The 24036-nt window shown below is 46.3% G+C and overlaps 1 protein-coding gene across 2 annotated transcripts in view; it reads right to left on the bottom strand.

Moving 5' to 3' along the window:
* SLC1A6 (solute carrier family 1 member 6) overlaps nt 1-24036 on the bottom strand; it is a 33904-nt gene that overhangs the window by 5284 nt on the left and 4584 nt on the right. For both annotated transcript variants that reach the window (XM_037992071.2, XM_073016850.1), the window contains 7 exons: nt 20168-20379; nt 19203-19340; nt 15687-15891; nt 11353-11395; nt 9052-9395; nt 3529-3762; nt 1159-1353 (listed from right to left, as the gene is read on the bottom strand). In XM_037992071.2, coding sequence (XP_037847999.2) covers nt 1159-1353; nt 3529-3762; nt 9052-9395; nt 11353-11395; nt 15687-15891; nt 19203-19340; nt 20168-20372 — 1364 coding nt within the window. In that variant the 5' untranslated portion in view covers nt 20373-20379. The remainder of the gene's footprint in view (nt 1-1158; nt 1354-3528; nt 3763-9051; nt 9396-11352; nt 11396-15686; nt 15892-19202; nt 19341-20167; nt 20380-24036) is intronic.

Here is a 24036-nt window from a genome sequence, read left to right as displayed (position 1 = left end):
AGCAGGGCATGGTGGTGCATGCCTGTAGTCCCAGCTACTTAGGAGGCTAAGACGGGAGGATGGCTTGAGCCCAGGAGGTTGAGGCTGTAGTGATCTATGCCTGCACCACTGCACTCCATTCTGGGTGACAGAGTGAGATTCTGTCTCCAAAAAAAAAAAAAAATGCAGTTATGTAGGATGAATATATCTAGAGATCTAAAGTACTATAGGAGGAGTACAGTTAATAATATTAGGGTGTACACTGGAAATTTTCTAACAGAGTAGATTTTAGGTATTCTTAGTAGAAAAAAGAAAGGCAACTATGTAAAATGACAGATTTTAAAACTGCACTCCAGCCTGGGGAACAGAGCGAGACTCTTGGCTCACTGCAACCTCCGCCTCCCACGTTCAAGTGATTCTTGTGCCTCAGCCTCCCGAGTAGCTGGGATTACGGGCGACAGCCACGACGCCCAGCAAATTTTTGTATTTTTAGTAGAGATGGGGTTTCACCATGTTGGCCAGGCTGGTCTCAGACTCCTGACCTCAAGTGATCCTCCCGCTTCGGCCTCCCAAAGTGCTGGAATTACAGGCGCGAACCACCGCGCCCGGCAGAGTTTACATTCTAGTATGGGAAGCAAATAATAAACAAAATGAATAAGTAAAATTCATACTATATGGAGATGGTACTACATGGGGAAACGGTGCCTCCTTAGCAAGACCGGATATGCCATTTTAAACAGGGCTTCCCTGAAAAAGTAACGCTGAAGACCTGAAGGAGATAACAGCTCACTGCTATTTTTGTAATGACTAAGTTGGAACCACTGGATGATAGGGCCTATAAACACAGGAATAGATAAATGTATAAGGCCTATAAATACAAGAATCTATATTCATAACAAGAACCTCGGGTTATTAGGATGCACCAGCCATGCTTTGGAAAACACTGGACAAACGGATCTCCCACGTGAGAGGGAAACTGACGGGAACGTCTTGGCAGCTCCTGACAGCCTCAGGTGGCAACTTTACCTTTCACCTCATCCGGCACTGGGTTCTTTCCACATCCCTCTTCCAACATCCGAGGGCTCCTCTGAGCTCCAGCTGTGGCCCCCTCCTCCCTCCCCAACCCTCCCAGCCAAGCTGAAGATCGCTGAAGTCTCATCTGCTGGCAGATCCCCTCACCTGATGGTTGTGATCTGACCCAGGTTGAGCTCGTAGTTGTTAACTTGAGCAATGAAGATGGCAGCCAGGGCCTCATAGAGGGCAGTGCCGTCCATGTTGACCGTGGCGCCCACGGGCAGGACGAACCTGGTGATGCGGCGGTCCACACCCAGGCCCTCCTCCAGGCAGCGGAAGGTGATGGGCAGCGTTGCTGAGCTGGGGGAAAGAGCCCACGGCTGAGGACGGGGCGTGGCCTGGTGGGGGCGGGGCTGGGAACAGGGTGTGGCCTAGTGGGACAGGGCAGAGAATGGGGCGTGGCCAAGCCGAAGAAAGGCTGGGAACAAGGCGTGACCTAGTGGGGCACGGCTGAGAATGGGGAGGGCTGGGTCACATGGGCAGGGCTGAGAACAGGGGAGGAGTAGGTGAGGCGGGGCTCAGAGCAGGACGTGGTCAGGTGAGGAAGAACTGAGAATAGGGCGTGGCCAGGCAGGGCGGGGCTCAGAGCAGGGCATGGGCTGGGCGTGGCCTGGGCAAAAAATGAACCCGAGGAGCGTTCCCCTTGAGAACATAGAGCAGGCCAGGTGGGGGCTCCGCAAGAGGCAGAAGACAAGGGTATAACATTTCAGAGGCTGATACCTGCACAAAGGAAAGGAGCAACTCCTCATCATACAGGGAGAAAACAGCAATGAGGGTCTCCCAATCTGAAGACCTCTTGACCCACTTAAAGCCAATAGCTAAGACCAATGACTACACACGCTAGTTTATGGCACTAGTTCATTCTACCTATCCATTTCCAGAAAGGACAGGACCAAAGGTCTGCTGACTTCAGGGAGGGCCCCTACTCCAGACTCCCCTGTTTGCACCATCATTGACCTCAGCTATGTTAACTTTCTCTATCCATCTCCCCGCCATGTCTTATGGGAGAAAAGTGACCTAATTGGTTGGCGGGTTTACTCAAAGAAGTGGGCATCTCATTTGGGGTAAGCCTGTCCACAGGACGTGTGTTCTGTGGTCAGCTTTACATCATACGGTTGGAATCCTGGACTCATAGAGGGTCTTTGCGTGTCCAGCTCAGCGGTGACTACGTGAGTTTAATTCTAGGATACACTGACATTAGTCTTACGTAGCCACAGACCAAGAGGCACCAAGATACCCTGACCAGGGTTATGGGCAATTTTAAAAATTCTGTTTTTGACCAGGTGCAGTGGTTCGTGACTGTAATCACAGCACTTTGGGGAGGGCGAGGCGGGCAGATCACTTAAGCGCAGGAGTTCAAGACAAGCCTGGCCAACATGGCAAAACCCCGTCTCTACAAAAAAAAAAAAAAAAAAAAAAAAACACTTAGCCGGAAGGGCTAAAAAAAAATTAGCCAGGAGGACTGGAATCACGCACCTGTGATTCCAGCTACTTGGGAGGCTGAGGTGGGAGGATCACTTGAGCCTGGGAGGTGGAGGTTGCAGTGAGTGGAGATCACACCACAGCACTCTAGTCTGGATGATAGAGTGAGGCCTCATGTCAAAAGAAAATTTTTTTTTAAAAAAAGATATTTTTGGCCGGGCATGGTGGCTTACACCTGTAATCCCAGCACTTTGAGAAGCCAAAGTGGGCGGATCACATGAGGCCAGGTGTTCAAGACCAGCCTGGCCAACATGGCAAAACCCCATCTCTACTAAAAATACAAAAATTAGCCAGGTGTGGTGGTGCACGCCTGTAATCCTAGCTACTTGGGAGGCTAAGGCAGGAGAATCGCTTGAACCTAGGAGGCAGAGGTTGCAGTGAGCCAAGATCACATCACTGAACTCCAGCCCAGGCAACACAATGAGACTTTGTCTCAAAAAAAAAAAATTCTTCCATCTTTTTGGCTGTTGTGCTACTTTTCAAATTGTTTTTGAATTGGGATGATGCTCTTAATTAATCCCCTAAAACTACAAAAGAAGAAGAGGAGGAGGAAGAAGAAAAAGGAGAAAGAGAATAAAGGGGAGGAAAAGAGGAGGAGGAGGAGGAGGGGGGGAGGAGGAGGAGGAGGAGGAAGCAGCAGCCAAGAGATCTCCCAGACACCATCTCACAAGCAGAGATGACACCCTCTGAGCTAGGAATCGACTGAGCTCATGGGGCATCCTGGAACCTTCCCTCTTAACCTCAAAATTGGTACCTGGTTCTCCTCCATAGAAAGTTAAAAAACAGGAAAGGAGAAAAGGAGATCAGGAGAGCCAGCCCAGGACAATGATTGGCCCCCAGGTGTTGCACCAGCTGGAGGCCCTCCAGAGCCCTGGACATTATTGGACAACTCAGAAGAGGTGTTTAAGGAAGGGAGAGAGCAGATGCCCTAGGAGAGGACATGAAGGACAAGTGCAACCAGAAATGGTGCTGGGGTGGGGAGCAAGGCCATACCTGGAAGACGTGCCCATGGCAGTGATGAGGGCTTGTAGCATGCCCCCAATGAAGGGGAAGGGGTTCCGATGAGTGATGAGGAAGTAGATGAGGGGAAGGACGCCACCGGCATGGAGAAGCAGGCCCACGATGACGGTCAGGGTGTACATGCCCAGCTGACCCCCCAGGACGGCCATGTCTTCCATCTCCAGAATCTTCCCAGCAATCAGGAACAGGATGCCCACAGGTGCATACCTGTGTGAGGGAGCCACATACCCGTCAGGGCTCCCTCCTAACCTCCCTTGCAGGTCTGAGGCTGGCATCCCCAAGGCTTTGCTCATATAGGGCCCTGGAGCCATGCAGTACCCATGATACAGCACCCTACTCCATCCCAGTCTTCCCCATACACTAACGAATGCCACCGGGCCCCACGAATGAAGCCCACCTCCTCCTCCTGCTCTTCCTTATCTCCCCATCATGGTAGAAAAGGTCCTACAACTCCAGGATATACAACCTTTCAGGTATCTACTCCCCATTCAAGCCCTCTCAACCATGCCCCAAATAATCACTACCTTCAGGATCCTTCCCTAGACGTTGCCAAGGCATTCCCTGTCTCTGGCCTTCTAAGCTTCCCTTATCTTCTGCCCCCAACTCTTTGTTCCACATTTGAAACTTGTATGCCCCTATTCTCTTCCTTATCAGTGCCTGTTCTCACTCATTCACCAGCCTAATAATTTCCCTCTCAAAACACCTGTCCTATCAAAATCACCAATGTATTCATTCATTCCACAGATATTAACTGAGTACATACTATGTTCCAGGCACATGGCTCCTGTCCTCATAGCACTTACATTCTGTTATGGACTAAATGTTTATGTCCCCTTCCCTCTCCAACCAAATTCATATGTTGAGATCCTAACCCCCAGTGGGACAGTGGGAGGTGATTAGGTCATGAGGATGGAGCCATCATGAATGGAATTAGTGCCCATATAAAAGACACACCAGAGAGCTCCCTCCATCCTTCTGCCATTCAAGGACACAGCAGGAAGACGCCTTCCATGAACCAGAAGACAGCCCTCACCAGACACGGAATCTGTGGGTGCTTTGATCTTAGACTTCCCACCCTCCAGAACTGTGAGAAATACATTTTTGTTCTTTAAGCCACAATGTCTATGTATTTTGTTACAGCAGCTGACATGTACTAAGACACATTCTAATGGGGAAAGCAAGAGGTACACATAGAAACGCACCAATTACAAACTTCAAGTGGTGATAACAGCAAAGGACAGTCACTGTATGGGACTGCTTCTGAGCAGATGATCAGAGAGGGCTTCTCTGAAGAGGTGACATTTAAGCTTTTACATGATAAAAAGGTACCCTGAGTGTCTGGGAGAAATCATTGCAGGCACAATGCAAAGACTCTGAGATGCGCACGCACTAGGAGTGCTGGAGGACCAGAGAGAAGACCAGTGTGGCTGGAGTAGTGAGTAAAAAGGAGAATAAAGAAGATGAAAGAAGCAAGTTCATCAGGGGCTCACCTGTTTTCCCCACAATCCAGCCCACTGGTCAATCATGTGAGTTTCTGCCATCGACACCATCATCTCATTTCTAGGCTTCAGTGGCTACTCCTTTCTCTTTAAAAATTGAAGTCTATAGCCGGGCGTGGTGGCTCATGCCCATAATCCCAGCACTTTGGGAGGCTGAGGAGGGTGGATCACTTGAGGTCAGGAGTTCAAGACCAGCCTGGCCAACATGGTGAAACCCTGTCTCTACTAAAAATACAAAACTTAGTCAGGTATGGTAGTGTGTGCCTGCAGTCCAGCTACTCAGGAGGCTGAGGCAGAAGAATCATTTGAACCCAGGAGGTGGAGGTTGCAGTGAGCTAAGATCACACCACTGCACTCCAGCTTGGGCAACAGAGTGAGACCCCATCTCGAAAAAAAAAAAAAAAAAAGGAAATCTGCTTTGACTCACGCTCATCATGGATGTATTGGAGGAGGCGGGGACCTCTTGGGAAGGTGGTACAATAGCTTGAGTCAAAAATGAGGATGTGAGGGACTTCTCCAGTCACATCTGTGTTCTCCAAATGGCTCAGTTAGCCCGGACGAGTAGTTGCTGAGTCTTCTCCAAGTCAACATGACTAGATCCACCCCTGTGCTTACTCTGAGTAATCCCTCTCTCAACTTCCTCACCTCCATCCTTCCACCTCATCCCCTGCAAAATTCCTCAGCCCAAGATTAATTGTGCATGATTTCTTACCCCCTACACTCAGCCACCTGGCAAACCTGGACATTTCACCCAGTCATGCCAATGACAGTGCTATACATTCATTGTTCCCAATTTAGCTGAGCCTTCATTGTTCCTTGTTAATTATCTGCTTATCCTGAATAAGCTCCCCACTCCCATTCCTTTCAAATGCTTTCCCAGGCCCTCAACTTGGCCTCAAGTTTCTTATATGTAGTCTTCAAAGTTTCCCTTCTTGTTAAAGAATAAATCTTAAGTGTTAAAAATCGTTTCCTTTAAAGACTAACTTCCTTCAAGCCTCCTTACTTTATGCTAGTAACTTTTTGTTAAGCCCTATCCTATGTAGCTATTGACACGTTCACAGGCACATAATACATTCTATGTCCTTGTAGTTTAACAAAGATATCGGTGCTGGATGTGCTCACAGGCACGTCCCAGCTCGCAGCCTATACCCCTTCCTTATTTGGGAATGTTATTACTTTTTCTAAGTCCTTTTGTAAGCAACTTCCTCTTTTCCTCTGTTTTCCATTGCTTTTACCTACTTAGAAAAGTTTTAAGTTATTAGCCAGTTGGGTTTTAGTTTAGATTGTAAGGTCTGGCTCCAGCCAATGGAGACAGGACACAGTAGCAGGGACAAACTGTGAAAGGGATAAAAATTGCTTCCCTCCTTTGTTCAGGTGTGCTCTTGCCATTGTTCCATCTGCAGTGAGCACCCTTTCTGCAGAAGCTAAAATTGCCTTGCTGAGATAATTAAATTTATGTTCAAGTGCTATTTCTTTGCGGCACTAGGGAACAAGCATTCTGTTTCTAAATAAACATTTTACATATAACACTATACAACTTTCCAATTGTTTGGGATGATGTACAAAGTTTTCTCCCATTTGGAATCAGACAGCCTTGTTAATATCATCCACCACCACTCCCAACTTACCCCATGCTCTCACCTTCCTGAATGCCCCACCACTCTCCGAACAACTTAGGTACCTTCAAGCTTTGCATGTTCTCTTCTCTCTGCCTGAAATACGTCTCCCCTCTCACTGTCCAGTTGAAGTCCTACTCACCTGTCAAGATGCAGTTAACAGGTGACCTTCTTCATGACTCCCTCTTCAGAAAGCATTCACTGTGTACCCCTCTACTCACTGCTCACTTCTCCATGTTCCCAACACTTCTTAAATGTTCCTTTACTACAGAACCTACCACCTTGTGCTATATTGATCTACAATGTGTCTGTCTCCCCTAAGATTTTGTGAGCTCCTTGAGGACAAGTATGAGTGCATTGTGTCTCTGTATTCCAGAGATCAAGACAAAGTCTGCCTGGGAAAATGCCTGCTGAGTGAATAAAGAAATTTCTGAAGGAATGAAGGAATTTAGAGAAGGAAAGACGAGGGAAGGGAAGGGAAGGGAAGGATAGGATTAGCAAGTGGATGAAAAAGCAAGGAAACAAGTAGATGAAACAAGTTAGTAGCTGAGTGAACAAATACATGAACAAATGAGTGAATGAAGAGAATACTTGAGTAAATGAATGAAAGAATAACAAATGCATAGATGAATAAGTGGGTCAAGGAATGAATTAGAATGAATAAATGACTTAACTGAGTAAATAAACAGATGAGTCCACCAATGATTTAACTAATGCATGGATGAGTTTGTAGATAAATTTACGAGTGAATGAATGCATAAATGAGAGAATTAACTGACGCATGGAAGAGTGAAGAGATGAATAAGAAAATGAATGAACCGATAGAAAAATGAGAATGATAAGTGAATTTATTGGTGAGTGAAGAGATAAATGAGGAAGTAAGTGGGTGAATAAATCATTGCAGAAAGCTATGAATGAATGAATAGTAACTAACCAATGCATAGGAGATGAATAAATCCCTGTCGCTTGTGACAACACAGATGAACCTGGAGGACATTATGCTAATTGAAATAACCAAGATACAGAAAGACAAATACCACAAATACCACATGATCTCACTTATCTGTGGAATCTAAACAATCAAACTCACAGAAGCAGGGAGTAAAATGGTGGTTACCAGGGACTCACAGGGAAGGGAGGTTGAGGAGATGTTGACCAAGGATACAAAATTTCGGTCAAATAGGAGAAATAAGTTCAAGAGATCTATTGGACTACATGGTAGGTATAGTTAAAAACAATGTAGCATGTACTTGCAAATCACAAAGAGAGTAGATTTTAAGTGGTCTCTCTCTCTTTTTTTTTTTTTTTTTTTTTTTTTTTTTTTGAGACTGGGTCTCATTCTGTCACCCTGGCAATCACACCTCACTGAAGCCTCTACATCCCAGGCTCAATCTGTCCTTTTGCCTCAGCCTCCCAAGTAGCTGGGACTACAGGTGCATGCCACCACACCCAGCTAATTTTTTTGTATTTTTTGTAGAGACAGGTCTTGCCATGTTTCCCAGGCTGGTCTCAAATTCCTGGGCTTAAGTGATTCTCTCACCTTGGCCTCCCAAAGTGCTGAGATTATAGGCATGAGCCCCCACACCCTGCCTAGATCTTAAGTGTTGTCACCACAAAAAAATAAGCATGTGAGGTAACGTCTATGTTAGTAGCTCAACTGAACCATTCCACAATGTAGAGATATTTCAAAACATTATGTTGCACATGAAAATATATACAGTTTTTATTTGTCAATTAAAAATACATTAATTTTTAAAAATAAATGAATGACCAAATAAATCCAGAAACCAATGCATGAAATAATAAATGTAGATAAATAAATGTCAGTGAATGGTTTGGTCAAGGCATTGAAGAATGAGTGAATGAACAGATAAGCAAGGGAGTGAACAAATCATTGCAGAAAAGTGTGAATGAATGAATGAGTTAGTGAGTTGGCCAGTGATTTAACCAATGCATAGAAGAATCAATAAATGAATGAGGAAATGAGTAAATCAATGCATGGAAGAATGAGTGTAGATGAATAAATCACTGAATGAGTGATTTCGTCAATGCATAGAAGAATGAGTGAATGAACAGATGAACACAGGAGTGAATGTGTGAATGAATCATTGCAGAAGGACACGAATGAATGAAAGAGTGAGATATTCCATGAAACTAACCAATGCATAGAAGAATTAATGAATGAACAGATGAACAAGGAAGTGAACCAGTGATGAAATCATTGCAGAAAGACATGAGTGAATGAGTTGGTGAGTGGGTAAATAAATTACCCAATACATAAATGAATGACCAAAAGTCCCCAGCAAGCCTTCAGCAGCTTCCCCATAGCCTGACTTCCCAGCTCTGGCTCCATCTTCCCATGGGCACGGACCAGGACTCACCAGATAATGATGCCCACCAGCCTCATAATAGCCTCATTGAGGCTGTCGAAGAAGTCCCTGAGGACTCGGCCCTTGTGTTTCATGCCACCAATGACCAGCCCAAAGGCCACAGAGAAGACCACGAGGCCCAGGGCGTTGATGCCATTGGCGGAGCCAGGCACGGGTACAGTCTCCTCAAAGCTCAGCACCTCCTGCAGGGTGCCCAAGGCCCGAGTGACATTTTCCAGGAGGCTGGTTCCGTTATCCACTGAGAATGGAGGAGGCATGGAGGCACCCAGCTCAGACCCGTTCTCTGTCCTCACGATGGTCCTGGTTACCACCCTCGTGCTGTACTGCGTCTTGAACTGAAATAGAGAGAGATTGCGCCCAGACTCAATTCAGCGGATGCATCAGAATCGCCTGGAGAAATTCCTTGAGACCACTGATTCCCAGTTCCCACACCCTGGAAGATCTTATCCAGCAGAACCGAATGAGTGAATGAATGATTTGAACAGTGCGTGGAAGAATGAGTGAATGAATCAGTAAACCCATTATGAAAAATAGTATGGCGGTTCCTCAAAAAATTAAAAATAGAACTACTGGCCGGGCGTGGCTCACGCCTGTAATCCCAGCACCTTGGAAGGCCGAGGCAGGCACATCATGAGGTCAGGAGTTCAAGAGCATCCTGGCCAACATGGTGAAACCCTGTCTTTACTAAAAATACAAAAATTAGCTGGGCGTGGTGGTGCGCGCCTGTAGTCCCAGACACTTGGGAGGCTGAGGCAGGAGAATTGCTTGAACCTGGGAGGCGGAGGTTGCAGCGAGCTGAGATGGTGTCATTGCACTCCAGCCTGGCGACAGAGTGAGACTCGGTCTCAAAAAAAAAAAAAAAAAAGAAAAAATTGAACTACCGTAGGACCAGCCATCCCACAACTGTATATATCCAAAGGAAATGAAATCAGTATCTCAAAGAGATATCTGCTCTCCCATGTTTATTGTAGCACTATTCACAATAGCCAAGATATGAAATCTACATAAGTATCCATCAATGAATGAATGGATACAGAACATGTGGTATACATATACAACGAAATACTATTTGGCCTTGAAAAAGGAGGGGATCCTGTCATTCGTGACAACAGGGTTGAACCTGAAAAACACTGTGCTACGTGAAATAAGCCAGGCACAGAAAAACAAATATTGCATGCTCTCGCTTATCTGTGGAATTTAAAAGAGTTGGACTCATAGAAGCAGAAAATAGAATAGTGCTTACCAGGGACTGGGAAACAGGGAAAACTGGGGAGATGTTGGTAAAAGGACACAAAATTTCAGCTAGACAAGAGGAATAAGTTCAAGAGCTCTATTATATGACATGGTGACTCTAGCTAATAACAATGTATTGTGTATTTGAAAATCACCAAAAGGGTAGATGTTCAGTGTTTTTATCGCAAAAAATGATAAGTATATAAGGTAATTGGTATGTTAATAAGCTTGATTGAGCCACTCCACAATGCAGACATATTTCAAAACATCGTCATGCCTCATTAATACATATAATTTTTGTGTGAATTTAAACATAAATAAATTAAAAAAAATTTTTTTTTGAAGAATAAGTGACTGAATAAATGAATGAGGAGGTGAACAACCAATGTGTGGAAGTAGTATAGATTCCGAATTGTTCACAAGCTCCCTGGGCAATGCTTAACCAGAGTTGAGGGCCTCTCCCCTCAACCATCTATGGTCAAAATTTCTGGAATCTCTACACCAGCCTCGATGCCTCCTCTAGCCCTGTGCTCAGGAAGTCCTTGGCCTAAGTCCTCTTTTTTTTTTTTTTTTTTTTTTCGCTTTTTTGAGATGCGGTCTTGCTCTGTCACCCAGGTTGGAGTGCAGGGGTGTGATCACTGGAGCCTTGATCTCCTGGGTTCAAGCAATCCTCCCACCTCAGCCTCCCAAGTAGCTGAGACAGGCGTGCCCAGCTAATTTTTTTTTTAATCTTTTTTTTTTTTTTTTTTTAAAGACAGAGGGTCTCACTCTGTTGCCCAGGCTGGTGTTGAACTTTTGGCCTCAAGTAATCCTCCCACCTTGGCCTCCCTAAGTGCTGGGATTACAAGCCTGAGCTACCATTCTCGGACCTAAGTCCTTCTCCCTAACACTCCCAGATCACCATGGAAAATACATCCTTTCTCCTAGACTCCTCTAGAACCCCTGCCCATTGCTCCGTCTGGCCCTTCCTCCCACCTCTTACCCTTGGACCATCCCTTCAGCCTCAAGCTCCCGCCACCCTCCGAATCTCCCTGATCAAACTGTGTACTTCCCCCTGACCTGTTTGAAGCAGGCCTCCACAAGGTTTGGTGGAAACATATTTCTGCAGAAAAACATCAGAAGAAGGAAAGTGGTTAGACCATGGAAGGGCATCTAGGGTGATAACAGTAATACTAACACCAAGAACAACAGTAATGCAGCCAGCACATGAATGCTTCCTCTAGGCTGGGCACTGAGCAAGTATCTTGCTATCATCTGATTTAAACACTACAATAACCCCAGACGTAAGTTGTATTTAATGCCCCATTTCACATAGAAAGAAACCAAAGCTCAGAGAATTGATGTAAGCTACCCAGAGCCACAGACCTGCTAAGAGGTGCAGATGGCCCTCAAATCCAGGTCTGTCTGAGCACGTGGCCAGAGCCCTACATCACCTCAAGGACTTTCATTCAAACACACGTGTGTCAGTGATGCCTCAAAAATCCACAGAAAACTCCTAAACCCTTTTAACTTTAGGTTTCCCCTAGGCCCATGATTAAGGTAGAACCAAGGCTAGCCTTGAATCTGGGTGGCAAAAATCTTGCTGCTCTAATTAAAACCACAATGAGATACCACCTTACTCCAGCTAAAACAGTCATTATTAAAAAGTCAAAAAACTACAGATGTTGGCATTGATGTGGGGAAAAGGGGACACTCACACATTGCTGGTGGGAATGTAAATTAGTACAACCTCTGTGGAAAATGGTATGGAGATTTCGTTTTCTTTTTTTTTTTTTTTTTTTTTTTTGAGACGGAGTCTTGCTCTGTCGCCCAGGCTGGAGTGCAGTGGTGCGATCTCGGCTCACTGCAAACTCCGCCTCCCAGGTTCAAGCAATTCTCCTGCCTCAGCCTCCCAAGTAGCTGGGATTACAGGTGCCTGCCACTACGCTTGGCTAATTTTTTGTATTTTTAGTAGAGACAGGGTTTCACCATATTAGGCAGGATGGTCTCAATCTCCTAACCTCGTTATCTGCCCACCTCAGCCTCCCAAAGTGCTGGGATTACAGGCATGAGCCACTGAACCTGGTGGAGATATTTCTTAAAGAGCTAAAAGTAGATCTACCATTCCACCCAGCAATCCCACTACTGGGTATCTATTCAAACGAAAAGAAGTCACTATATCAAAAAGACACCTGCACATATATGTTTATCACAGTACAATTCACAGTTGCAAATAAATGGAACCAACCTAAGTGCCCATCAACTGATGAGTGCATAAAGAACACATGATATATGTACACCATGGAATACTACTCAGCCGTGAAAAAGAATGAAATAGGCTGGGTGCAGTGGCTTACTCCTGTAATCCCAGCACTTTGGAAGGCCGAGATGGGTGGATCGCTTGAGGCCAGGAGTTGGAGACCAGCCTCCCCAACATGATAAAACCCCGTCTCTACTAAAAATACAAAAATTAGCTGGGCATGGTGGTGGGCACCTCTAATCCGAGCTACTCAGGAGGCTGAGACAGGAGAATCACTTGAACCCGAAGGGCAGAGGTTGCAGTGAGCCAAGATCGTGCCACTGCACTCCAGCCTGGGCGACAGAGTGAGAAGTCAGACTCTGTCTAAAAAAAAAATTTAAAAAATAAAAAAATAAAAATAATGCCTGTGGCATGGATGGAGCTGGAGGCCATTATTCTAAGTGAAGTAACTCAGGAATGGAAAACCAAATACAGTATTTCTCACTTATAAGTGGGAACTGAGCTATGAGTATGCAAAAACATACAGAGTGACATAATGGACACTAGCAACTCAGAAGCAGGAGGTGGGGACAGTAGTTAGAAATTAAAAACTACACATTAGGGGCCGGGCGCGGTGGCTCAAGCCTGTAATCCCAGCACTTTGGGAGGCCGAGACAGGCGGATCACGAGGTCAGGAGATCGAGACCATCCTGGCTAACACGGTGAAACCCCGTCTCTACTAAAAATACAAAAAACTAGCCGGGCGAGGTGGCGGGCGCCTGTAGTCCCAGCTACTCCGGAGGCTGAGGCAGGAGAATGGCGTAAACCCGGGAGGCGGAGCTTGCAGTGAGCTGAGATCCGGCCACTGCAGTCCAGCCCGGGCTACAGAGCAAGACTCCGTCTCAAAAAAAAAAAAAAAAAAAAACACAAAAAACTACACATTAGGTACAATGTACACTACTAGCGGGACAGATGCACTAAAATCTCAGAATTCACCATTATATAATTCGTCCATGTAACAAAGAAACACTTGCTCCCCAAAAGCTACTGAAATTAAAAATTAAAATTTTTTTCATAGGCCGGGCACAGTGGCTCACGCCTGTAATCTCAGCACTTTAAGAGGCTCAGGCGGGTGGATCACTTGAGGTCAGCAGTTCAAGACCAGCCTGGCCAACATGGTAAAACCCTGTCTCCACTAAAAATACAAAAATTAGTCTGGTGTGGCACGCGCCTGTAATTCCAGCTACTCTGGAGGCTGAGGCACAAGTAGAGCTCGAACCCTGGAGGCAGAGGTTGCAGTGAGTCAAGCTCATGCCACTGCACTCCAGCCTGGGTGATGGAGTGCAAAAATAAAAATAAAAACAATTAAAAGAGTAAAGGCAACTATTAATAGCCAAAATATTTTTTTAAATAATAAAAATCAAAAATTTAGTTAATTTTTTAAAAAATTGTGCTGCTTCTATTTCCCATAGCAAAGACTTGGAACTGACCCAAATGCCCATCAGGGATAGACTGGATAAAGAAAATATGGCACACGTATGCCATGGACTACTATGCAGCCATAAAAAAGAATGAGTTCATGTCCTTTGCAGGGATGTGGGTGAAGCTGGAAGCCATCATTCTCAGCAAACTAACATAGGAACAGAAAACCAAACACTGCATGTTCTCACTCATAAGTGGGAGTTGAACAATGAGAATACATGGACGCAGGGAGGGGAACATCACATACCGGGGCCTTTCAGGGGGTGGGAGGGGCAAAGGGAAGGAGAGCATTAGGACGAATACCTAATGTATGTGGGGCTTACAACCTAGATGACAGGTTGATAGATGCAGCAAACCACCATGGCGCATGTATACTTATGTAAGAAACCTGCACGTTCTGCACATGTATCCCAGAACTTAAAGTAAAAAATAAAATAAAATATAAATGTAAAAATCATGCTGCTTTAAGAGAATCATTCACCCTCCAATGATGCTTAGGGAAACACCAGCTGTTCTGACCTCACCTTGAGGGTCATATCCTAAGATCATATTCTAGCAGCCGCTGCCGCTGGAGAATATATGCAAGGTTCCAGGGCAGAAATTGGGTACCAAAAATGGGTACTATGGGTGCTGCTATGTCCAGCCTGCAGCAGCCTGTCCCCTTTGTCTCTCCTTGAGTATGAGTTGTTGCAAGTACAGTCAGAAATCATATCAAAATGAGTACAGCCACCTGTAAACTAAAAGTAACACCTAAGCCACCACCACCGCCAACAGCTGAACAGACTCTCGTGTGGCCAAGTGGACCCCAGAACAACTTTAAAACTGAGTTCCTGGCCATGATGGGACAGGAGGTCAGACACGCCTCCTTACACCCTCTCCCTTTTATAATCTACACACAACAACTAACCCACATCAATGTTAAATTAGGGTGTTAAATTAATTAAAACAGAAATCATAAGACTGATAGAACACACTCCTTGTGGCAATAAGACACCAAACTATAAGCAGGATCTAAGGCCATGTCAGGCAGGGGTGAAGTCATGCACCCTACACTCAAATAATAAATTGTGTTCTAGCTACCAAAAGGTTCTTCTTTTTCTCTAGGAGTTAAACAAACACTAGCCTTAAGATAAGCAATATTAAAATAATTACAACTCATAAGCTCACAGACAAGGACTAATGGGGCCCTTGTTCCACCAGCTGTAACTACAGCTTTGATTGGGCAAGAGGCCGGTTTCAGTAACTTTCTCCTGATAACACCACTGACCATGGGCTGCTTCTGGCTCATTGACAGAGGTTGTGCATTTGGGTACCTTCGTGTCCTGAAAAGACCTTTTGATGTATAAAGCCTAAATGTGATACATTTAAATGTTAACTAAATGTTAAGTCTCCACCCCAAAGTGGACATGGGGTCATATGTTACATGCAAGTTTGTTCAATATGCATGCATCAGGGTCACCTACATGAATATTCATAGCTCCTCCTACAACCTGTTGAATATGGATGTTTAGCCAACCTATTCAGCATAAAGCTCCTACTCCAACCCCTCCTCCTTAGAAGTGCCTGTCTCTGATCCTGACCAGACGCATACTTCCCAGCCTGTGGGATGACCGCTTTGCAGGCTATAACCTTTTACAACAAATAAAGTCTCCTTTTCCAAATATGTATATTGTGATTTTTTAGGTCGGCATACCTGATCAGATCCATGAAGGCATCAGCTGTGGGGATGGTCTCGATCCGGCCCTCCCGGTGCAGCCCCTCCTTGGAGCCCTTCCCGGGATGGATGATGGTGACCATGAGGATGCCGATGAAGACTGCGATGATGGTGGTCACCATGTAGTACACAGCTGCCCGCATCCCCATCCGCCCCGTGGCCTTGTTGTCCAGGGATGCCATACCTGCAGGACAGATGATGTGGTCCCCCCGCAGCTCCACGCATACCCAATGCCAGCCCTCCCAGCCATCCGTTCCACCCTCCCCGTATTACCAACTCAACAGCCATCCCACCAAGCATCCCTTTTCCTACAGCCCACCCCAAAACCCACCCATTACCCATTCACCAGCACCACCATCTTTCTACTTCCATTCTATTTTCCAAATACACACCCTCACACTCACCCCAACCCTTATCCTAAGCAACATTCCACTATCCTACTGCCTTACCTGTACTCCAAGCCAATCTTTTCCACTCTTTCACCCCATCCCCTATTAACTCTTGTTTCCTCTTGTTTTGCACCATAACCTAACTTTCTTTCTTTCTATTCTCTTTCTTTTTTTTTTTTTTTTTTTTTCCCGAGACGGACTCTCCTCTGCCCAGGCTGGAGTGCAATGGTGCGATCTCGGCTCACCGCAACCTCCATCTCCCAGGTTCAAGCAATTCTCCTGCCTCAGCCTTCCGAGTAGCTGGGATTACAGGCGCCTGCCACCACGCCCAGCTAATTTTTGTATTTTTAGTAAAGACGGGGTTTCACCATGTTGTTCAGGCTGGTCTCGAACTCCTGACCTCAGGCGATCCACCCGCCTCAGCCTTCCAAAGTGCTGGGATTACAGGCGTGAGCCACTGCGCCGGGCCCATAACCTAACTTTCATTCCGCTTGTCATCCCACTATTCATCCCAAAATCCCACCTTCCTCCAACCCACCTCACTGCACACCCTTTGTAGCACATATTCTTGGTGCTCCACTCCTACACCCTTTCCCAAGCCAATATGCTGATCCTTCAGCCCCAAGAGCACTGTCTACAAATAGCTCAGGCTGCCCCCTTCTCCTTCTCCTGAAAATTGCCCCCAACAAAACAGGAACTGCCTTGCCCACAAAAACCCCAGGGGAGACCTCTAGCCAATGAATGACCGTGCAAGGATTCACAATGGCCAACTCCTTTGATTCAGGTGGCAGCAGAGCTGGGGAGGGGTTCAACTCTGTGGTTCTGCTCACACTCCAGAGCTCCCCATGGAATCAGGTTGACAGGCCAGCCTTCTTCTGAAACCCACATCTTTGCTTCACTGGTTTCCCAGTCCGGTCCCACTTCCCTCACTCCCTTATGAGTTTCTCTTGAGAGCTACCCCGCAATAAATCACTGGTGCAGACATCCCCATCTCAGTCAGGCTCTGCTTCCAGGAAACCCAACCTAAGAAACCATTTCTTCATGCTTTTTTCTTCTTCCCCATCCCCAAATCCAGGAATTGGCAAACTGCTACTCCTGCCAAATCCGGCCCTCTGCCTGCTTTTGTAAATAAAGTTTTATTGGAACACAATCATGCCCATTTGTTCTCATATTGTCTATGGCTGCTTTTGTGCTACAATGGCAGAATCGAGTGCAACTGACCCTTGAACAGCATGGATTTCAACTGTTCGAGTACACTTATGCATGGATTTTCTTCCGCCTCTGCCACCCTTGAGACAGCAAGACAAGCCCTCCTCTTCCTCCTCCTCAGCCTACTCAGCATGAAGACAATGAGGATGAAGATCTTTATGATGATCCACTTCCACTCAATTAATAGTAAATAAAATTTCTCTTCCTTATCATTTTTTTAATAGACAGAGTCTCACCCTGTTGCCCAGGCTAGAGTGCAGTGGTACCATCATAGCTCACTGCAGCCTCCTGGGTTCAAGTGATCCTCTTGCCTCAGCCTCTCGAGTAGCTAGGACTATGGGCATGTATCACCACGTCCTGCTGATTTTTTTATTTTTTGTAGAACTGGAGTTTCACTGTGTTGCCCAGGCTGATATCAAACTCCTGGGCTCAAGCAATCCTCCTGCCTCAACCTCCCAAAGCACTGGGATTACAGACATAAGCCACCTCACCTGGCCTGATTTTCTTAATAACATTCTATTCTCTAGCTTACTATATTTTAAGAATATAGTATATAACAGCTGGGCGCGGTGGCTCACGCCTGTAATCTCAGCACTTTGGGAGGCCCAGGTGGGCAGATCATGAGGTCAGGAGATCGAGACCATCCTGGCTAACACAGTGAAACCCCGTCTCTACTAAAAACACAAAAAACTAGCCGGGCATGGTGGTGGGCACCTGTAGTCCCAGCTACTCAGGAAGCTGAGGCAGGAGAATGGCGTGAACCCAGGAGGCGGAGCTTGCAGTGAGCCAAGATCGCGCCACTGCACTCCAGCCTGGGTGACAGAGTGACACTCCGTCTCAAAAAAAAAAAAAAAAAAAAAGAGAAAGAAAGAAAAGAATATAGTATATAATACATACAGCATACAAAATATGAGTTAGCCAACTGTTTATGCTATCTGTAAGGCTTCCAGTCGATAGTAGGCGATTAGCAGTTAAGCTTTTCGGGAGTCAAAAGTTACACGTGAGCCCGACGCGGCGGCTCACGCCTGCAATCCCAGCACTATGGGAGGCCGAGGTGGGCAGATCATGAGGTCAGGAAATCAATACCATCCTGGCCAATATGGTGAAACCCTACCTCTAGTAAAACAGAAAAAATTAGCCAGGCGCGTTGGTGCGCGCCTGTAGTCCCAGCTACTTGGGAGGCTGAGGTGGAGGAATCGCTTGAACCTGAGAGGCGGAGATTGCAGTGAGAGGGCCGAGATGGTGCCACTGCACTCTAGCCTGGTAACAGAGCGAGGTTCCGGGAAAAAAAAAAAAAAAAAAAAAAAGTTATATGTGGATTTTTGACTGTGTGGGGATTGGTGCCTCTAACGCCCAAATTGTTCAAGGATCAACTCTAGTTGCAGAAGAGACCATATGGCCCTTGAAGTTGAAAATGTTTACTATCCAGCCCTCTAGAGCAAAAGTTTGTGGACCCCTGCATAAGCCAACCATAATCCCATCCCACCCTCTACCCACTAAGCTGTCACCTCCATCTCACGCACCTTCCACACCCTAATCTACACGCTACTCCCTGCACATCCACACCATATCCCGGCCACTCTCCCTGGCTGCCCCTCCAAGACTTTCTCTCACTTCTGGGTAATACTGAGCCCCTTGCAAGCTGGCATTTTTACCTCCAAGGAAAAGGACAGGAAGCCTACTGAGTTACGTGGGGTGGAGTCATATGGGGTCTGGAACCTGGGACCGATCGGGACCTGGGCTTTGTTTGGCCAAGGACCCTGGACTAGACGCAGGCTCCGCGTTTGAGGTGCCACGTCAGGGAAGTGGTCCCATGCTTGGGATGGCCTTGGCTCTGGGTTCAAAGCTGAGGCTCTGGACGGGTCTTGGAGGCCAACACTGGCCTGGGCTCTCTCACCTGTGACCAGGCTGGAGACAATGAGAGGTAACACCAGCATCTGCAGCATCCTCATGAGAAGCTCTCCAGGAAAAGAGAAGTACTTGATCTGGCGGTAGGTGAGCTGATATGGGCGCAGGGCAAAGGCCAGGCTGACCCCTAAGGTCAAAAGAAGGGGTCCATGGACTGAAGTCTGGGTTGCCCAGCCCTAGGCAGGGTCCATCCACCCCAAGAAGGCTAGGGCAAGGGTGGGAGTGAGGGAGAGAAATATCCTGTGAGTGTGTGTATTCGTGTGTGCACTGATGTGTGCAGACATTGTAGAAGTGTCTGCATGTATGGGTTACCATACTGATACCGTGTAAATGTGTGTCCATGTCTGTGTAAATGTAAATGTGTAAGTGTATACATATCCAGGATATGTGACGGTAGACGTTCACTTGTAAACAGGCATAGGTGTCTGTATACAGGTGCATATACACATGAATGTGCACACGTGTTTTCCTGGACATCTATAGGTGTGATTTGTGTGTATGTTACTATTTTCAAACATGCGAATGTATGTGGTTTTTAAACTCATAAGTGTGTGCACGAGTACTCAAGAGAATGCATGTGGAGATGTGAATGTGTTTATAAGTTCCAATGCACATGCACAAGTGTGCATGTAAGTTTCTGTGTTTGCACCTATAAGTTCAATGCATGCATATGTGTGTGCGCAAAGTGTGTTTGTACATTGTATATGTGTATATATGTGTGTGTGTATACACAAGGATATGCATGTGACATTGTGTGCACACAGTTGTGTTTGCACACATGCGTATTCATCTGTGTGGTGTGTCTTTATGTGGGGTTGAGGGTGGCTAGTGGGACTGGGAGGTGTGTGCAGGTGAGAATGAGGGAGTGGAGCAAAGAGATGTGTACGGGCCAGGAATTTCCCTGAAGTCCCCGCCGTTCCCTGAAGTCCCCGCCCTCCAGGAGGCAGAGCTCACCGATGACCACGGCGCTGACCGTCAGCAGGATGAAGGCGTTTCGACGCAGGAAGCGCAGCACGTGTTCGCGGGTCATGGTCTGCAGGCGCAGGCGGGTGCGCAGTGCTCGCTGCTGCAGGCTTTCCTGCAGCCGCTGCAGCCAGCCCACCCGGCCCAGCCGCTGGCCGCTGTCCCGCAGGAACAGGCTGTTGCCATGGCTGCTCATGGTCTATCTGCGGGAAACAGAGAAGCCTGGGGCTGGTGAGGGCCAGGACAGAAGGCAGGCGTGGGCAGATGGCGAAGGCTGGGAAGAGTGATGAGCGCCTCCTGAGGACTCTCAGAAGGCGGGGGTGGCTGGGTGTTTTGGCTCAGGCCTGTAATCGCAGCACTTTGGGAGGCGGAGGCAGGAGAATCACTTGCACCCAGGAGTTCAAGACTGGCCTGGGCAACATAGTGAGACCCTGTTTCTAAAAATTTAAAAACAGCTGGGGATGGTAGTCCTAGCTATTCGGGAGGCTGAAGCAGGAGGATCGCTTGAGCCCAACAGTTCAAGGTTACAGTGAGCTACAATCTTCAAGATGGTGAGACCTCCACCCCTCCAAAAAAGCACAAAGGCCAGGCGCACTGGCCCACACCTGTAATCCCAACACTTTCTAAGGCCAAGGCAAGAGGATCGCCGGGGCCCAGAAGTTTGAGGCTGCAGTGAGCTGTGATTGCACCACTGCACTTCGGCCTGGGTGACAGAGCACAGCCCTGTCTCTAAGAGCAACAAATAAATAAAAATAAAATTTAAAAAAAAAAAAGGCAGGGGAGGGGGAAGGTCAGTCTGTTGAGATGTGCCCATCTGAGGACACCTGAGACGCTGCCTGGGGTTCTAAGGTCAGGTCTTGGCAGGAAAAGGTCAAGTCTCCAGAATCATTCCTGGGAATGGCAGGGAAGAGGAGGAAACTACAAAATAATGGACCCTTTTGACATTCCCTGACTCCAGCCCATTCTTTTTTCACTGAGATTATCACAAGCCTCTGGGGGCTGCCCCAGCGGCTCAAAGGAAATTAACAAGCCTTTGTGAAGTACCAGCTGCATATGGAGCCCTAGACAAAGCACCCGGAGGCTAGTCCTCTCAATTAAGACGGTTTTGTGTCCAGCCTGGAGGCTTTTCACAAGGACAAAATCAGCAGAGCAGGTGCCCAGTAAATGCGGCTACTCTGCCTGAATGCCCAGGTGAGCAACACGGAGAGCGGGGAGTCCTTTGGGAATGAAATGATAATGACTCTTGGCCACAGTGTGATGTTCATGAGCCCCGCTGGGGTGGCAGGCACTGTACTGCTGTTTCCCAAACTGCAGACTTTCGTGTCTCCTCCTTATATTTGGCGATATCCATGTGTCCTAATTCACTTATCTAAAAAACAGTACCGAACCAGGCGCCGTGGCTCACGCCTATAATCCCAGCACTTTGGGAGGCCAAGGCGGAGACATCACTTGAGCTCAGGAGTTCGAGACCAGCCAGGCTAACATGATGAAACTCCGCCTCTACTAAAAATACAAAAATTACCCCGGGCATGGTGGCAGGTGCCTGTAGTCCCAGCTACTTAGGAGGCTGAGGCAAGAGAATCACTTGAACCCGGGAAGTGGAGGTTGCAGTGAACAGAGATCGCACCACAGCACTCCAGCCTGGACGACAGAGTGAGACTCTGTCTCAAAATAAAAATAAATAAATAATTACTTAAAAAATTAAAATTAAAAATGTATGTAAAATGGAAACTTTAGACCCCTACTTGAAATGTGAATTATATTTTTCATCAACATTAAATACAATGCATATAAAAATTAAAACCTGCCCACCCATCTACCAACTAAACACTTCACATGTACAGGGTGGCTTAGAAATTGTGATTTTCATGGGCCTGTGTGATTTCTCTTTGTGCACCCTTTTCTTCATTTAAAAAAAAAAAAGTCTACATTAAAATTCTGTTTTACAACTGCATTCATATAAAGAAAAATGTATTATTTCAGAACGAGATAGAGGTGATAATTATTGCACAACATAATGAAAATACTAGATGCTATTGAATTGTACGTTTTCAAATGGTTGCTTCCGTGTCATGTGAATTTGCCCTCAATTTTAAAAATGGAGCCAGCTACTGTGGCTCCTACCTTTAATCCCAGCTACTTGGGTGGCTGAGTGGGGAGGATCACCTGAGCCCAGGAGTTCAAGACCTGAGACAGAATGTCGCTCTGCCACCCAGGCAGGAGTGCAGCTCACTGCAGCCTCCAACTCCTGGGCTCAAGTGATCCTCCCACCTCAGCCTCCAAAAGTGCTGGGATTATAGGCACGAGACACCGCACCCACTCTAAAAAAAATAAAAATTAAAATGAATATGTTAATATTATACATTATAGCATTTTCTTTCACCTAAACGCTTGTTTCTGTCTTCTAATTTTAAAAGAGATGAAAACATCAGGGAAATAGTAGAATTGTACTAGAGGCTGGGAAGGGCAGGCAGGAGGGGAGGATGGGGCAAGGTTGGTTAACTGATACAAAACTACAGCTAGAGAGAAAGAATGAGTTCTGGTGTTCTGCAGCACCATAGGGGGACTATGGTTAATGATCATTTATTCTATATTTTCTAAAAAGCCAGTAGAGAAGGTTCTGAGCGTTCGCACATTAAGAAATGATCAATGTTTGAGATGATGGACATGCTAATTATCCTGATTTGATCATTACACATTGTATACATGTATCGAAATATCACTCTGTATCCCACCAATATGTACAAGTATTTCGTATCAACTCAAAATAAAAGGGAACAAAAAGAAATGAAAACGACCAGGGCGCAGTGTCTCGCGTCTGTAATCCCAGCACTCTGGGAGGGCGAGGCGGGAGGATCACTTGAGGTCAGGAATTCGAGACGAGCCTGGCCAATATGGCGAAACCCCATCTCTACGAAAAATACAAAAATTAGCTGGATGTGTCACACGCCTGTAATCCCAGCTACTCCAGAGGCTGAGGCAGGAGAATCGCTTGAACCTGGGAGGCAGAGGTTGCAGTGAGCCAAGATTGCACCACTGCACTCCAACTGGGTGACAGAGCCAGACTTTGTCAAAAAAAAAAAAAAAAAAAAAAAGAGAGAGAAGAGAAGAGAAGAGAGAAGGAAGGAAGGAAGGAAGGAAGGGAGGGAGGGAGGGAGGGAGGGAGGGAGGGGAGAGGAGAGGAGAGGAAAGGGAGAGAAGGGAGAGAAGGGAGGGAAGAGAGGGAAGGAAGGAAGAGAAGGAAAGGAAGGAAGGGAAGGAAGGAAGGAAGGAAGGAAGGAGGGAAGGAAGGGAAGACGTTTCTGTAGGTCCCTAAAAGCACTGTGTGCTATAGGTACTATACCTCCTAACCTACACTGTTCTCATAACCAAGAAAGGGTGGTGCCCTTCCTCCAGGCATACTGAGAAATCTGTTCTTCCTTCTAGACCCACTCTTAGGCTCCCTCTCCCACTGGCTCCCTTTTGATCTGCCCAGTGGAAAGGACAACAGTATGAAGATTTCTCAACGAACTAAAAATAGAACTACCATCCCATCCAGAAACCTCCCTACAGAATATCCACCCCACGGAAAACAAATCATTGTATCAAAAGGATATCTGCACTGGTATGTTTCTTCACAGCAATATTTGCAATCACTTAGATATGGAATCACCCTAAAAGTCCACCAATGGACGATTAAAGAAAATGTGATACAGATAAGTGTGTCACATTATAGATAAACAGATCTGTATCACATTTATATTGCTATCACATTTTCTTGCTACATTGTTGATTATGTTATTGTATCTATGTTTCGTTATGTATATAATGGAATACTAATCAGCAATAATAAAGAATGAAATGTTCTTTACAGCAACATA

Source organism: Chlorocebus sabaeus, chromosome 6, assembly GCF_047675955.1.
Source record: "Chlorocebus sabaeus isolate Y175 chromosome 6, mChlSab1.0.hap1, whole genome shotgun sequence".
Classification (NCBI taxonomy): domain Eukaryota; kingdom Metazoa; phylum Chordata; class Mammalia; order Primates; family Cercopithecidae; genus Chlorocebus; species Chlorocebus sabaeus.
This window is presented reverse-complemented; position numbering and strand designations above follow the sequence as displayed.